The sequence below is a fragment of the Enhydra lutris genome, unplaced genomic scaffold (genome assembly GCF_002288905.1).
Source record: "Enhydra lutris kenyoni isolate GAN:26980312 unplaced genomic scaffold, ASM228890v2 scaffoldscaffold33, whole genome shotgun sequence".
In the NCBI taxonomy this organism is placed as follows: Eukaryota; Metazoa; Chordata; class Mammalia; order Carnivora; family Mustelidae; genus Enhydra; species Enhydra lutris.
Genome location: NW_019154117.1, coordinates 11,096,037 through 11,114,150, shown reverse-complemented (window position 1 = coordinate 11,114,150; position 18,114 = coordinate 11,096,037). Strand labels below are relative to the sequence as shown.

The window sequence follows — 18,114 nt, the reverse complement described above, 5'->3', positions numbered from 1 at the left end:
CAGTTAGCTACTACAGATAAATCAACGTCTACAAATAGGCACATCCCCCACTCCACCACATCTCCCCCACCCCACCTCCCAACATCGCCATAGGGCCAGGATTGCCCAAACGTCAGTCATCTGGGTTTCATGTCAAATCTGAGCACCACCTATATTTTTATTCACTTAAAAATGGAACTTAAGGGAGCTGTTTTTTTAAATATTAGCCATATCCTCAGCGATTATAAGCTAGATTGTCCTAGCTTTATGCACTTTTTCCCAATAAAATTTGAAATAAACACATAGTCTATAAATAAAAGAAAATTCCACCAAGTACCATCAAGAATTGTGTTGTACACCCTCGGTGGTATACAAACTAAACTTTGGAAAATACCAGAGCAGCTAATGAAAAGGATATATAATATGCTGGCCTAGAATATAAAAGATTTTGTTTTTAAAGGAGCCTAACACATTAACATTTCCATTGCATTTATTAGGATAGAAAAATCAACTGTATTTCCATTATCCTTTCATTAGTTAGAGAATCTGATTCCATAGATTATTTTAAAAAAGGGATAATAGGACCACCCGTTAATGGGTAGAGTTTTCGTTTTACACATGAATTAGCATAAATCCCACTCTCGTCATGCCAAGTGTTGATGCCAAATCTTTTGGAACCATCAAGATCAGTGAACTGAGAACGGCATTTTCTGTGGACTATTGAATAATCATCTTGACAAGGATAATCCTATTGGGTGGGGGGAGAAAGAGAAATAATATTGAATGATCAAAATATGTAAAAACGAGTGATTTCTAAAACCTTATCTTCAACATGTTAGTCTTATTATGATCCATGTTTAATTTTCACACAATTAACTTAATTTCTCAAATTACAAATGTCTCAATGAAAAAATGGCTACTACATTTATAAATACTTTAATTCTGAAAGAAGCCTCTAGTTCATGGTTGTTCTATTTATAAAACTAAAAAGATAAATTGTTATACACATAAAACTTTGTAAACCATAAATACTGGCCCAAAGAACAACTTAAATTTTATGACCACCTATATAAGACCAAAACAATTATAATTTAACTACCATTCAATAACTTTTTAAAGTTAATATAAATTATAATCTTCCAAAGAGTAATATCTTGGGTTGTATCTTTAGTAGTTGCTATCAAGTTGTAAATGCCAAACTTAAAGATACATTCTTCCAAGAAATGCTGATAACCCAGCAATCATGTTTAAGGTATTTATCCTTAAAGCACTTCATAGAAGCTTCTGTTTTGATAAAACAAGTCACTCTCATTGACCATTTCCCAAAGGAAATATTGATTCTCTCAAATTACATCAAGGGTAATGGTAGACAAGGAACATAAAGCCCTTGAACTGATTATCTAATTTCTGCTTCAAATTGGTACTAATTTTAAAGCACTAACACAATATTAAAATTAAATCACTAGAACTATAAAACAATGAAAGAACACCAAAATAGATTCTAATCTTAGATTGGCCTTATTGAAAATAATTGAAAATTTTAACCATGTATTCAATCATAACAATGATTATAGGGTCAATGGATTTACTGTCTATTATGGGTTGGGTACGGTAGTTGAGTGTTTATATCTTTTAATCCATGGCAGAACTCTGACATACGAATTATTGCTCCCACTTTACATATAAGAAAAGACAATTTGCTTAAAATCTCAAGAGAAAAAGGATTTAAAGAATGTCAATATTAAGCAACTCAGCCAGGAGTTCAAACTATCTATCTAATTTTAAGATCCATTATCCCTCCAGTACCCTCATGAAATCCTCAATAAGTAAGAGATGAAAAGAAATACAAATGACAAAATCATAAAACTGCATTACATCCACGTTTCTTTCTATAGTTTGGGCTTTTGTTTTTCATAGGGTCTAATATCTTTGGGGTTTGTATGTTGGTTTTGGTCCAGTAGAGAGGCCCTTTCAATGAGATTTGGGCATTACTGGCCAAACCCACCTGCTCACAGGGAGCAGGATCTGCTCATTCCTAGGCCAGCTTCTGTCAAACGCAAGGGAGCTTCAAATGCAGGGTTGATGTGTTCCTCTAGCATCTCCTAAGCAGACAGGATGATTTATTTTGATCAGGTGAGTGACAAGCTTAAACGTGATGTTTTTTAAGAAAAGGATTCTGGCAGCAAGAAGGTACTGAAGACTAAAGGTAGAAAGGACCAGATTCCAGAACTATAATTACAATTAGAATAAGAATTCACAAGTCATCAACTGGTGTGGATAAACGAAATGTGGTCTACCCACACAGTGAAATATTATTTGGCAATACAAAGAATAAAATAATAAAATACTGACAGATGCTGTAGCACAGGTGAACCACGAAAATAGGCTAAATGAAAGAAACTAAACCAAAAGAATACACATTGCATGATTCCTTCTACGGAATGTCCAAAATAGGCAAGTCCACAGAGACAGAAAGTAACTTTGCAAGGGACTAGGGGGAAGGGGAGAATAAGGAGAGACTGTTAATGGGTGCAGTGGCCAATTTTATGTGTCAGCTTCACTAGATCACAGGGCATCCCAACATTTGGCTAAACATTATTTCTGAGTTGTGCCTGTGAGGGTGTTTCTAGATGAAATCAGCATTTGAATCTGTGGACTCAGTTGGCTGTCCCAGTGTAGGTAAGTGGGCAACCTCCAATCCGTTGAGGGCTTTAATGGAAGAAAAAGGCAGAAGAAATAAGAATTCAGTCCCTTCCTGCCTGATTGCTTGAGCTCAGACATAAATCTTATCCTGCTCTTGGCACTTGTGGTTCTCAGGCCTTCAGACTGGGACTGATTACACCACCAGCCCTCCTGGGTTTCGAACTTGCAGACACAGACTGTGGGACTTCTCAGCCTCCTTACTGCATTAGTCAATTCCTTATAATAAATCTGTCTCTCTCTCTCCAAATATATAGATGGCTTCTCTCTGTAAAGAAACTTGATTAATACACATGGGGTTTCCTTTTAGGGATGATGAAGATGTTGTCAAAATGATTGTGCCGATGATTTATGACTCTTTGGATATACAAAAGTCACTGAATTGTACACTTTAAAAGGGTGAACTTTATGGCACGTGAATTATCTTAGTAAAGCTATCATTTTTTAAAAGTGGACAGTAGGGGTAAGCAATCCTGAAGTTAGGAAAATTAGTTAAGAGATTGTTTCCTAATAATACATATGGAATTAAGTACCTCCCATTGTCAGGGGTGCATTGGTGAGCCAGCTCCCTACCAAAAAAAATCCCACAAAACTTTACTCGTGATATTTGACAATTTATATGGTGTAAGTACTCCTGCTATGGATGACTGAGTTACCAAAGCAATATCAGTGAACACTGAGTTGGGAAGACATGAACATAATCAGCTCATGCAAACTTTGAAACGTGACTCCAGCTCACCCTGAATCTACTTTTCCCGTTTCACATTGCGTGACGGCCATGCAATTTGGGTAACTGATCCCACTCCAAAACGTAGGGGCAGAATCTAACCTACGACAATCACAATCACCTCACTCCTTTTTCAATGATAGTGACTGATCCGGTGTTGGGCATATGTTTTGAGTTTGCCCAAATAAAGTAAAGCCCAAGACTTTTGCTCAGTGATTTGGAGGAAAGAAACCTCTTTTACCATATTTGAAGCTCCCTTCCGTTTGACAGAAGCTGGCCTAGGAATGACATATGGACATAAGAAGCATCTAGCCCAGACTGCTACTGGTAGCCCTCCCTCCAATCAGTTTAGCATGAAATCAACACCCATAAAAGGCAGATTTGAGAGTCAGTAAGAAGCATGATGACATTGCTGTATCACTCCTTTCCTGAAACCTGACTTTTCAAAAAAAAAAAAAAAAAAAGGAAACCAATAAACTGCTTTTATTGTCTGGCCTGACTTGAGCTGGGTTTTATACAACCTGCTAAAAGTATCCTAACTAATATGTACCTGAATAATCTGCAATGTTGGAATACTGAGGTACTGAGAATCAGAGTAAAAAAGAAATGGGTCAGAACTAGGAAGTAGGACACATTTATATAGTAGGAGTAAAGGCAAGCAATGAATTTGTGACTAAACATATGATCAGGAATTAGAAGGATGCAAATATGGAAAAGATGAACAAACAAACCAGGATAACAAACTACTAGGAACTATTAGAAGGTATAATTATTTTAAGGAGGCAGAGCAAGTACGTTTTTCAAAGTTTAATACAAAAGGCACAAGATAGAAAAAAGCAGCTGCACCAAGATTTCGCCTTGAAGGACCACAGTATTGACTGCAGCTGAGACCCAAGGCCAAATTGAGATGTTGGGAGTCTTGAACAAACAAGTAATTGGTGTGTCACTCAAACCAAGTATACAGGCGGTAATCATCTCCAAATGATAAATAGTTTTCCCCTTCTGTGTGTAACCATCCATTTGCACAAGGTGAGATCACAGTTTGTTTCAGAAAAAATGGCAACCTAAAAGCAAAGTAATATCAGCTTCTAACATGCAAAATAGGATTTTTCAGCATGATAATAGCCTTAGTGATCCAACTCACAGACTTGAGGACTTCAGAATATCAATGTGCAAACCTGGAAGATCTCAGACCACAGAGTTCTCTCAATATGTGGGAAAAATATCCTTTGCATTAAGGCTTAACCAAAAGTTGGAATGGATAGTAGGAAAACAGGCAAGAGTCTGGGGAATTGTAGGAATCAGAAAATAAGGGAAAAGGGAAAAGCAGGATGACAGAAAGAGCCAACATATTTCCCAATTTTCCCTTTCCAAGATTTTAAATCAGGCAGAGTCCCTCTAACCTGGATAGAGAGAAATGCGTGAGATAAATGAGAGTAATGGCAGAAAGGCATAAGAATGTCTCCATCCCTCTTGAGAAGTCGATACTGAGCATCTCAAGCTGCCCCTTCATTTGCCTGGAGTGCAACCACACCCAGGCTGGTGGAAAAGCATGTTCAGGCCGAGGGAGACTCTGAGTCCCTTCTGGCATCCTGTGGCAAGTCTGCAAGGTGATTACTAACAGAAGCTGCAAAGTTAACCACAGGAGCTGGGGCTGATGGGAGTCACAAAAGTCTTCTGTGGGGTCTACAATACCAATGGGAATGGAAATGAGACTGAGTTATCCCAAGCAAGCCAGCTGGGCTCCAACCTAGCCCAGAGAGAAAGAGGGGGGAAACGGAAAAAGACGAACAGTTCAACATCCACAGACCATTAGCCACTAATGCCAGCAAGGAAAAGAGCAGCCAGGTGAACTAGGGACATCATCCCAGAGACCAGAAGAGGCAAACAACAGCGGACACCAAAATCCTACTCTTGCCCTCTGGCATCAGGATGCTAAGTCACTTCCCCTTCTCCATATACTTGGACCCCGTCTTAGAGTCATAGTTACTATTGCTGTGTAACAGGTCAACCCACAGAAAGCAGTACCAAACAATACCCATTTCTAGACCCTTTGAGTCGGGAATTTGGAAGAGATATAAGGCAGCATCCCTCTGCTCCACGTTGTCCAAGGCTTCAGTGGAGAAGACTTGAAAGCCAGGAGTGACTTGAAGGCTGGGGTTAGAAACATCCTTCAGCCCAGTTGGTGGTTATATTGGCTGTCTGCTGGGACCTCAGCTGGGCTGTTGACAGGATCAACTACACAGGTCCTCTCCATGGGCCTGCTTGGACTTTCTCACATCATGGTGACTGGGTTCTGAGAACGACAATGGCACAGAAAGAACCAGGAGGAAGCTACACTGCTTTCTATCACCTGGCCTCCAAGGTCACAGAGCATCACTTCTACTGTAGTCACAGTACACCCAACTCTAGTCGAGGTGATAAAGACTCAGCCTCTCAGTGGGAAGAGTGTCAAAATCGCATTGCAAGATCATGTAGGATGACCACCCGTGCTGCACCCATTTGAGGAAAATAACAATCTGCCACATGGGGAAAACTGGGGTGTGCTGGTGCTTCTCAAGATTACTGCTAGATTCAATGATTCTGCTAGGAGGACTCACAGGATTCAAAATATAGTTGTATTTGTGGCTATGATTTACTGCAGCAAATGGATACAAAGCAAAATCAGCAAAGGGGAAAGGCACATGGGCCGAAGTCCAGAGGAAACCAGGTGCAAACTTCCAAGAGTCCTCTCCTGGTAAGTCACACAGGATGCACTTAATTTCCCCTGCAAAGAATTGTGAAATGTTGTTTCCTGGGGAAGCTCACTAGGGACTCAGTGGCCATGGTTTGTCTTGGGGGTTGGTCACAGAGACCTTTGTTGCCTTACAATACCAGGATTCCAGATTCCCACAAGTTCAACATGAAACATATTGTTTGCACAAACGGTTTAGGTGCAGTGAGCCTCTCTCATTCTCACTGGGAATTCTTTTTTTTTTTTTTTTTTTTTAAAAGATTTTATTTATTTATTTGACACAGAGAGAGATCACAGTAGGCAGAGAGGCAGGCGGAGAGAGAGGAGGAAGCAGGCTCCCCGCTGAGCAGAGAGCCTGATGCGGGGCTCGATCCCAGGACCCTGAGATCATGACCTGAGCCGAAGGCAGAGGCTTTAACCCACTGAGCCACCCAGGCGCCCCCTCACTGGGAATTCTAATCCCAAAGTCAAGTTTCTAGGTGCTAGCCAAAGGCCAACCTTGCAAGCAGGCTTTTTAACAGGTAACAGGCTCAGTTCTACTACGTTAGTTCTTTTCTGCAAACAAAGGATGGAAAGCCTCTGAGAAAGTGAGAGTTTTTTAAAGGGAGATTGAACACCTCCTATTGGAACTGTTTGAATTATGGAATCAGACTAAGCTATTAGTGAATTGAAGGGTTAGTGTCTTCCTAACTGGTGGCCAGTTAACAGTTAGAGACTTTGCCTCTGCATAGGTGAGCTGCAGACAGTTGTTGTACTCCCACACCCTAACATACTATTTACCTGTCTGTTGAACATGTATTCAGTGGGACTGGGAAGAAGTGTTTAGAAATTGTCCATAGAAGCAGATATGTGAAGCACCACACGTTGTTGTTGGCTGGTTCACTGTTCTGGTGCTACACAGACCCTGAGTGTTGACAGCATTTATTTAAGATAGGATAATCACTACGAGTTTTTCTGAGCCCCTCAGGTAGATGAGGATCACAGGAGAAATCTGTTTGAGGTGTGGAATGGGTGGGTATTGGTGCACAAGGGCTTACACAGAGCCAGACTGGAAGAGACATTTCACAGGAAGAACTCAGAGGACCTAGCTGGCGAACTGAAGACAAAGAAGCAAAGATGATCCAGAGCTTCAAGTCTGGATGACCACGAGAGTTCTAAAACCACTAAATGGAATGAGAAAGACATGGAAGTGGGGGAAATTGGAGAGAGATGATGAGTCACATTTTAGACATTTTTAATGTGAGATGACATCAGTACAAAATCTTTGAAAGGTGGTGCTATAGGATAGATGGCCTGGGGTGAGGTCAGTGCCCTACGTACAGTAGTAGTCACTGGCTGGGGAAAAATAATTCTAAGGAACAGTACTGGGGCCATAGATGGTACCTGAATATGAACTGTGAATTACATAATTATACTGCATCAATTATTCCTGAGGTTGAACATATTACCATAGCTATGTGTCTTTGTTCTTAGGAAATACACACTGAACTATTTATAGGCAAAGGGGCCCAATGTCTCCAGCCTACTCTCAAATGGCAAACCACTGGTGACTCTGCTTAAAGATGATATGGGAGCTCCCTGTGCTATTCCTGCAACTTTCCTGTAGGTCTGAAATTATATGAACTACATTACCCCGCAAAAGGTGATAGTTGAGGAGCCAGGGGAGTGGATGAATTCTCTGAGATTGCATAAAATGAAAAGCACAGAGTTCTGGATCCCAAGTCTTGTGGACACTCATGGATGGGTCCATTAAAGGCCATGAAGGATAGAAGAGAGGTATGACGTGGGCAATGTCGTAGATTCTGAAGCTCGAGGGAGGTGGAGTGCAATGGTCGCCAACAAGTGCCCACTTCCAAAGAAACGTCATAGAGGACAAGACCCGACAAAACACAAACAGTGCTGTTTCAGAGAAACAGAGGAAGTCGAATGAAACATCCTGACAAAAGATGGGAAAAGTGTGTGAGAGAAAGATATGGTGAGGGCAAACAGTCTCTGTACAAACAGGAAGCACCAAAGATGCAGTCAGAGAATCACTACAGGGGAAATCTGCCTTAAGATTAAGAAAGCTTTCTTCCTTCTCTCTCTCTTCCTTCTTCTTTTAAACAAATCATGAACAGGTATCGTCAGGATGTTACAGGAGGGTCCTCTTGGTGAGTGGGACCCCCCCACTTGACCTTCTGTCATTATGAAGGACAAAGAGCATATGGATACCACCTGTATCAATAAAACATATCAGCCTATCTTGAAGAGGCAGGTATCCTGTTCTTGGTTCCCCATCTGCTCTCCACCCCCACCCCCATTGCCCCCAAGTGCTATAGTCTTACTCTGAGCATCGTTATCTCCCCAACTTTCTTTGGGATAAAATGACATGACTGTTTCTTAGTCAACTGTGTACTCAGTCCTCACTCAGCTTTGGTAATATTTAAGTCTTATTTGATTTCATCTTATTTCTTCAGAATCTTTTATTTTTTATAGTTTTGTTTTTCAAGGTCATTTTCAGTTTTCAGCCTGCTTTCTGGAACATCAGTAACTCTGCCTAATTTAATATTATAGGATAATTTGGAAGGATAGTCTCAATTCCTTCATCCAGATCATCCATAAAAATGCATAATGTGTTATATTTCCCAGCCAAATCAGTCACTGTGAACTAACCTTGTGTCCACCATTACAGATAGCTATTAGCCACCTGGCATTCATACAGCAAAGACCATTCTTCCCTAGCATGCCTGTAAGTATGCTCATTTGGGGTACTTCATTTAGTCTTAAAAAGGTATTTGAGGCAGCGAGCTTATTTATGTGAATGTCACATTGGATGGAATAAAAGTAAATAAATATACACATAGATTGGGAATTCTAATTCCAAGAGTAGAAATTGTCCATTTTCTCTAAAATGTGAGATTTCGTTTCAGTATTTTCAGTATACATAATGTATAAAATTCTTTCGCTGTTATATACACTTGACTGAAGACCTGTTGTCCCCTAATGAGGTTGTCTTTCATACACATGTGCAGAGTGATGTGGGAGAAAAAGGACAATTTCCATACAACCAAAACTACTTTGTCAACCCTTGGGATCATGGAGGATAGGCATCTCAGACATTCACTTCCTCACTACTTTTTTTTTTTTTTTAATTTTAGTTATTTATTTGAGAGAGAGAGAGAGAGAGAGAGAGAGAGAGAGAGCATGAGCAGGGAGAAGTCAGAGGGAGAAGCAGACTCCCTGCCCAGCAGGGAGCCGGATGTGGGACTCGATCCTGGGACTCCAGCATCATGACCTGAGCTGAAGGCAGTCACCCAACAGACTGAGCCACCCAGGTGCCCCCCTTCCTCAGTACTTTAAGAACGATTTCATTTCTATTGGGTATTTTCTTGTCCCAGTGATTACATTATAGACCTAAGAGTAACTGGCAAATGTAGCAACAACAAACATGTTACTAGCTGGATATATTTTTTTTATGTATCTAAGAAACATTTGCTATGTCTTCTTATCCCATAAAATCTTACAAAGGAAAAACATTTGTAACCAGCAGGGGTATTCAACTAAAGGAAAATAGTCATGAAAAGTACAAGGAAGGTTAGGCTGTGGATATAAATATAAATATCTATATCATTAATGAGTCAGGTCATCACAAAGAAATTTATGGAGATTTATATGAACAATCGCCTCACAAAATAAGCTGACTTTAAACAATATCATACAAACTTTAGTAACAGCCAACATCAAAAAAAAAAAAAGGCAATATAGTAAACCTTAGCTATTGACACATTTTTTCTTTTTTATGCGCAAATTTTGATTGGTCTTATCATTTTAATCACAGAAAACTATTTACTTATTTACTTATTTAAATTTAAAGATTTTATTTATTTGATAGAGATCACAAGAGGCAGAGAGACAAGCAGAGAGAGAGGAGGAAGCAGGCCCCCCGCTAAGCAGAGAGCTTGATGCAGGGCTCGATCCCAGGACCCTGAGATTATGACCTGAGCCAAAGGCAGAGGCTTTAACCCATTGAGCCACCCAGCTGTCCCAAAAACATTTAAAAATATCATTTTTTTTATTCCTCTGTCTACATTATGTGAGGACACCTGCCATTATTTTATCCTTATAATGGTATGGTTAGTTATAAATTTGAGGCCCAGGGTTCTCATTTTTTAAAGTTTTTTCTTCTTTACAAAAGTCAAATATGTTCATTGTAGAAGTTAAACATACTTAAAAGAAAGAAATTATAACTAAGCTTTTATGATTTGATGCAGAAACAAAAGGACATCATAGTTACTTAGCTCCAGAAGACAATATAAAATAAAAGTAAAGTTTTAGAGAAAATGGTTCTTTCTACTAAAAGGATACAACAACAACAAAATACTTAAAAATCCGAGTTTCCTGAGAATTAAGATAACAATTTCTCAACTGTTAGTAATACATGAAATAAGCAGGAGTTAAAATACTCATTTCCCAATTTTCAAACACTTTGTTTGCCAAGGTCCTTCATCAAAAAGATTACTTGGTCTCAAATAAATACTATTAGGAAGGGACAGGATCAATGAGAGAGAATCAAATTACCTCAATTATGTAAGTAGTGCAGTGTGAGAGCCAGAGAGCTCATAAAGATCATTTTGACTATATGATAGAGAGTCCACCAGAGAAACAGAACTAATAAGAGGTGGATAAATGGATAGATGGACGGATGGATGGATAGACAGGTAGATAGGTAGATACAAAGGATGTCTACTTATCTATCCACCCTATCTATCTCCACTGTACCTATCTATATGTTTGGGACAATAGTAGACCCTTGAGCAACATGGGTTTGAACTGTTTAAGTACGTTTATATAGAGATTTTTTTAAAAATAAATACAGTACAGTACTACAAATGTATTTTCTCTTCCTATGATTTTCTTAATAACATCTTCTCTCTAGCTTGTTTTATTCTAGTAATACAGTATATAATACACATATAAAATGTGTGTTAATCAACTGTTTATGTCATCATTAAGGCTTCTGGTCAACTGTAGGCTATTAGTAGTTAAGTTTTTGGTGAGTCAAAAATTTTATGTGGGTATTTTTACTGTGGGGGGGTGTTCAGTGCCCCTAACTCCCACATTATTCAAGGTTCAACTGTGTGTGTGTGTGTGTGTGTGTATATATATATATATATATATATATATACTGACACAGAGGGAGATCCTCCCTCCCTCCCTCTTTTCTTTCCTTCCTGCCTTCCTCCCTTCTTTCCTTCCACTCACCTATTAGCAATTATATAGTCTCCCAAATAAGGCAAATCCTCTTGTATCCTAACCTGGGAAAGCTGTGAAGCTCTGTGGTGCTATATGAACAAATGCCAGCAGGTCCTAAAATTGAAGTTGGGACCTAGGAAATGTGATCCCTTAATGCTGGCAGAATGCCGTAAGACTCAGAACTGGAAATGTTTTGCTTATAAGGTACAAAATCAAATCTATGTGTATATGTATAAGGTCAGCACACATGTGTAACACACAATGAGATCTTTCAGGCATTATTTTAGACTGAGGAAGGCCACCATTTCCTTCTGAAACCAAGTAATAAAGGGCTGTTCCTGTGGTTAGCTAACCCTGAGATTGATAAGCGAACCCATCAATCAAAAAAATAGTAGGTAGAACCACATGACCCCTTCCCTCTTCTCCAAATTCACCTCCCATCTCTACCTCATTTGTAGAATAATCTAAAACTTTCTCATTTTAGCCAATAGTAAAAGAAGTAAGAAAACCAAGGGTATTCAGCAAATGGAAATTATTCTTTTATCAGTAGATACTGAGCTAGAACATTAAGAGGACAAAAAAGAGAAAATTAAACAGTAAATATATTAAGATTCAGGACAAATAGTAAAATAAAAGTCATGAAAACACATCAGAGAACCTGGGACATTACCTATTTTAAAAAATACACTCCAGGGGCGCCTGGGTGGCTCAGAGGGTTAAGCCTCTGCCTTCTGCTCAGGTCATGATCCCAGGGTCCTGGGATCGAGCCCCACATCAGGCTCTCTGCTCAGCAGGGAGCCTGCTTCCTCCTCTCTCTCTCTACCTGCCTCTCTGCCTACTTGTGATCTCTGTCTGTCAAATAAATAAATAAAATATATTAAAAAAATACACTCCATTCTGGACTAAAAACATATGTGATTATTCCATGTGGCATATTTAGATGATACAACTTTGCATGCTATGATGTTTTTAAAAGAGAAGCAGAGAAAGAAAGGACTCTATACTGGAATGAAATTCTGCAAGATCACAGCAGCATAGAACAGAGCAAAGATACAAAGAGAGGATTCTAAATAGAAGAGGGAACCACAGCTAATTTAGTTCAGAGAAGTGATGCTTCCTACAGAATCCCCAACCTATTCTAGATTCACTTTCTGTATTAGCTTTTGGGTGTTTTCAGCAAGTCATTCTTTTCTTTCTTTTCTTTTTTAAGGGCCCTGGTAGACATCCCTTCCCAGGAAGCAGAAAACTAAAGGCAATTCCAGCCTTTAGGGGTTTTCTTGCATGTAAATGAGCCTAACTGAATAACAAAGGGCTCTTAAAGATTGCTGTCAACCTCTGACTCCTAGCCAAGATGCATTTGGTCTAGGATAATACTCAAAATATTTATTGATCAGTAAAATCAGACTGGGCAAGTCTTGGAGGTACTTTTGGAGGCTCACAAAAATGTTTTCATTTCTTTTAAAATCAGAATTCAAGATGAATCTAGTAACAAAGTGAAGGTAATTAATGCCATTAAATGCTACACTAAACATGGGTTGAATAGTAAATTTTATATTACATATATTTTACCATAATAAAAAATGCAGATGCCATTTTGAAAGACTAATTCCATTAAATTTTAGAAACTCAAAGCTAAGCCAGGAAATGTTGCTGGCCATTTAATATTCATAAAAATGAATATTAAATGTAATTGTTGTAGCTATTGTAATTGATGGTAGCTATTATACGAAAGTTTTGCTTAAAATAGGGTACAAGAGTCCACAAGTACTCCCAAGGAAAAAAAAGAGTATTCTATGCTTTAGTTTTGTGTAATAACACCCTTTGGTACGTTGGTAATAATTTCAAGAAGGTTAACAATAACAGGGTCCTATAACATGGCCATGAAATACAATAATATAGTCAAAAATGGGCAAGATGACAAACGACCTAAGAAATGTATTTCTTTAATAAGCTTTCAAATCAACCCCCTGCCACCAAAAGTGAATATGATCCAACGTGGATTATGTTTGTCTTTATACCAATGCAGCTATACAATATATATTGTTTTATTTTTTTATTGGAAGGAGCCCATGATGGCAAAAGTCCTCAGAGTCCGTGAAAGTCATATGTAGTCCTGGGTCTTGGGAGTCCAGAGAGAAGGGGTTGGGGCTACTCAGTTCTGGGGAACTCAAGTTGACAGCAAATTTTCGATCACCACAGAAATATCAGTTTTTTTTTTAACAATGCTATATCTGTACCAGTGCATTGAGCCCCTGTAATAGAACAGGTCCATCCTGCTGTTGTGGAGAATGATGTTAAAGGGATGCAGCCTCTTTTCATACCTACTGTGCCACATGGCAGGGATTCCTCAACGTTAGTCTGGAATGCATGCCAACTTTATTTATTTATTTTAGACTTTATTTATTTATTTGATAGAGAGATAGAGAGGGCCAGAAAGCACAAGCGGGGGGTGGGGTGCAGAGGAGAGGGAGAAGTAAACTCCCTGCTCAGCACGAATCTTGACATGGGGCTTAATTCCAGGAACCTGGGATCATGACCTGAGCGGAAGGGAGACAATTAACTGACTAAGCCAGCCTGGCGCCCCTCATCCCAACTTTAAAACATAGTTCTCTAGTAAAGACTTCCTCAGCTTTCTGTCTCTGAGTGAATATGGAACATTTGTTCAGACAGAGACCAGCAAACTTGGGAAGTTGAAGGGCCAAAGGAATGAGTGATAGGGAACATTTTGGGGGTTCAAGCTACCCATATATCTGGAAAGATAATTCAATAGGCAGCTCTATTTATGAAAACAAAATGGTACTTCACATTGATAATGACCAACTAGATCTACCCAAATTGCAGCTGCATGACTGGAAGGAGCTATTAACCTCCAAAATGCTCCCACTGAGGGCTTGGTCATTTGACTCAGTCTTTGGCATTACCCTTCTTTTCTGCTATCCTGTAGGCTGATTTCCAACAGCCAGATTTAGAATCTAGCCAACACTCTGGCTTACCATTTTTTCACCCTCTCAAATCAATGGCTTTGATTCCATTATCGAAATTCAGTCCCATGCCCACATCCTGGGCTCTATCATTTCCCAGAATTGTTCTACATCTGAAATTAAAATAAATTCCAGTACATCCCTTTGCTCATTACTGCCAATTCTTCCAGCTCTCACCCCTTCACTATGGCCACGCTTGGTTTTCCGGTTTGTTTGTTTGCCATTCTCATTCCTTTGACCCTTCAACTTTCCAAATTTGCTGGTCTCTGCCTGAACTAAGTCTTGTCCTTACTCATCCTGAGTGTACTCAGTCAACTCTCCATCATTAAACTCTGCTCACTTGTCCTTTACCTTAAAAGCTTATGTACCCTTCAAACAGCCAGCCTTGGACCAATCATCTAATGTACCCTCTAACTTTTCCTCTATTTTGGTTCTTTGGAAAAGGATGGAGAAGCTTTTAAGAGAAGGTATCTTTTGTTGAAATTGGGGTGAGCCATAAATATCCAACTTAAGAAGTGGAGTTCTGAGGAAGTAGCTTGCAATTCTCTTCCATTTCTATCCTTAAAAATGATTTCATAGCTTCCTAATACTCTGTTATTTACTTACTCATGTCTAGAGCTATGGGATAACTTGCACTCACTTTAAAATTCCTGTAATGCTATCCTACTTTATGCAAGTATCAATTTATATTATCATTTAATATAATATAAAAGTTAATAATATAAATATAAATAATATAAAAATTAATAGTTTCAATTCATGCAAAACACTTGAAATGTAAGTCCAAACATTTTAAGATGTCTTCAGGAACTGCATAATTGCAGTCTGTAGCCTGAGAATGGTGTGCTGTGTTTATGCTAACTCCACATGGTGAAGTTCTTAGCAAGAAAAAAGTATTCTCTCTTTTTTTGGTATTTTATGAATCATATACTTGTTTATGTACACAGTAACTTCTATGCCAGAGTTCAGTCACATTCTACTATTATTTAACCATTTGCTGTCATTATAGTTTAAATTTTTTTGTATCCTCTAACAATGCAACAAGGTAGGCATTTACTGAATGGGGGCTCTAGGAGCAGTGCTAAAAAACATGTCTCAACATTAAGTACTTTGGCAAGAAACTTGGAAGTGAATGAACAAAACTCTACATAAGCCAAATAATTGCCATGGTGGGTTGTGCTATTAGTGCAGAAACAAGCAAAACGAGAAATATTAGAAATAATGCTAAAAAAATTAAATGCACAAATATATAACACAATAGCCAACAGTTTATGCACCCTGCATAAATAAATAAATAAATACATCTCACTTTCTTTATCTTTATGCCAGTGGAGAAATTCATCCTTTAAAATTTTGTGGGTTTTTAATTATGTGTTTTGCAACTACCTTTTGTTTAGAGATGCAGCCAGATCCCATATATGTAAGGAAATGGACCTAAATTGCATTTTTAAATAATATGTTTCCTTGTGTTTTTCCTGATTATAAGCAATCATGCTTGTTGCACTAGAAAATTCTAAAATGTGTAAAGATGAAGAATTCACCTAGAATCTCACCACCCAATGGCCAACTTGACTAGCATTTTGACAGTTTGGTTTTTTGCCTGTATATTTTTGCATAGTTTATACATATACAATATTTACATATTATACCAATATAATAAATTTTATATGCATACGATTTTGCATCTTAATTTTTTTTTCACCTTAAATCAAGTTTATCAGGCCACTAAGAACCATCTATGGACATTATAAAGGCTACAAAATAACTCATCATATGATTATAACATACTTAGTAGTACTATTCCTAATACTAAAACATTAGCTACTTTCCAAGTTTTGCTATTACAAATAAATCTCTGATTGTAACATACTTAATAGTACTACTCCTAATACTGAAACATTAGCTACTTTCCAAGTTTTGCCATTACAAATAAATCTGTGATGAGTATCCTTGAATATAAATTTTATTCCTAGTTGAGTTATTTTTCTCTGAGGAAGTTTCTTAGAAGGAAAATTATTAGATCAAATAGTGTCTTGATACATATTGCCAAATACCTTTCCAGAAAGATTAAAGCAATTTACAGTCTTCCTGGCAACAGATGAAAGTACCCATTTCATCCTATCTTCACACATTAAACATTATTTTTAAAAACACTGTCAATTTTATTAGCAGAAAAAAATTTTATTGTTTTAATTCACATTTTTTATTATTTGTAAATTGGGATTTTCCCTAAATTTATTAGCTAGTTTTGCATTTCCTGCTTTGTAAATTGTCTATATATTGTCCTTTGCTCTTTCTGTAGTGTCTTATCAGTTTTCCTGCCTATATTTATATATATACATACCTATTATGTTCTTTGCCTATTAGGCATTAATCCATGAGCTATCATACTTGCTTTCTTTATAGTTTGAATGCTCTTTTTTGATGAGAAAAAATTAAGTAAGAAAACAACATAAAATGTAGTGTCATGAATCCTATACTTCCCTAAATTGGTTTTACCATGGTTTTTAAAACTTTTTAATTATTCTCACCTGTTTATCCTTTTAAATAACTCTTATAGTCTTAGAGTTCTAATAGAAAGCAAAATCCATTTTTAATATAATTAAATGTATGAAGTTAATTCATAATTAATTTAGTTTTCCAGTTTCCTAAAATGCTTGTTATTCCCTTATAGTCAAGACTTCTGTCTCAGTTATATTTGGGTGTACATTTGTTAAAATAAACTTAATGGCTTCAAACAAGAATTTATTATTATCTTCTTCTTGGAATCTTTCATGGGTTGCAGTCAGAGAGCAGGTAGAGCTGCACCTCAGGCTCAACTAGGCTGGACGTCCAAGATGGCATCCTCACTCATGAATCAAGCTCATCAGAGCTCCTCTTCATGGCCTCTCCTTCCAGGAGAGTAGCCTTGATTTCTTACATGGGGGCTCAGGGCTCCAAGACTCAGAAGCAGTCTTCTTCAGTCCAGCCTAGATCTGGCATAGTGTCACTGCTGCATGTCTTCCCAAATCAGTTTCCTGGCAGCTCAGATTCAAGGGTGGGGCATTACTCACTTCGTCGTAGGGAAGAGGCTTGTGGAAGGTCCACCATCCTTGGAGACAAACTACCACATCTTCTTTATTGATCTTTATTTGGTTGAGAATTTTCTTCACAGAAGTATTTAAAATTTGTGTTGCTACAGTAATTTGTGGGGTTTTTTTTATAGTTTCCTAGGCAGTACTGATATGAAGCAAAGATACTATTTTTGATATACTTATTTTGTATTCAATCACCTTACTAAATGGTCTTATTTCTACTACTAATTACTTCTGAGTTTAGTATCTTAGTTCTCCTAAGAAGATAATAATATTCTCTGAGAATAAAGATGACTTTATTTCCTCCTCTTTTTCAATAGTTAAATCTCTTACCTATTGTACCAGCCAAGACTTCCATAACAAGACTAAGAGGAAGGAGACTTATTTTGTTTCTGATGTTTAATTTTTTAAGTGTAAGTAAAACGAAGTTATAAACTGGACATATGCTACCAACACACGCATCTCCCAGAGCTAAATTACACCACTTACTTTTATGTGTCAATGCGATACAAATGAATTGAAAGGTAGGTTTTTATTCCAGATAAATTGAATTCAGGGGAAAGGACAATAAAACAAGATGAAGAAGAAAACTAATACATTTTGGACACTGCAATATTTTCTTCCTGAAATCTATAAACTTCCAAAAATAAATCATAACCATAAAACATTCCATTGACTCCTACAAGT

At 37.9% G+C, this 18,114-nt stretch overlaps 1 protein-coding gene across 1 annotated transcript in view; it reads right to left on the bottom strand.

Annotated features, from left to right (window-relative positions):
- Window positions 1-266: 266 nt before the first annotated feature.
- Window positions 267-18,114, bottom strand: part of LOC111153657 (chromosome unknown C9orf135 homolog) — a 77,246-nt gene continuing 59,398 nt past the window's right edge. Inside the window, exon 6 of the mRNA XM_022512808.1 lies at window positions 267-727. Coding sequence (XP_022368516.1) covers window positions 539-727 — 189 coding nt within the window. The 3' untranslated portion in view covers window positions 267-538. The remainder of the gene's footprint in view (window positions 728-18,114) is intronic.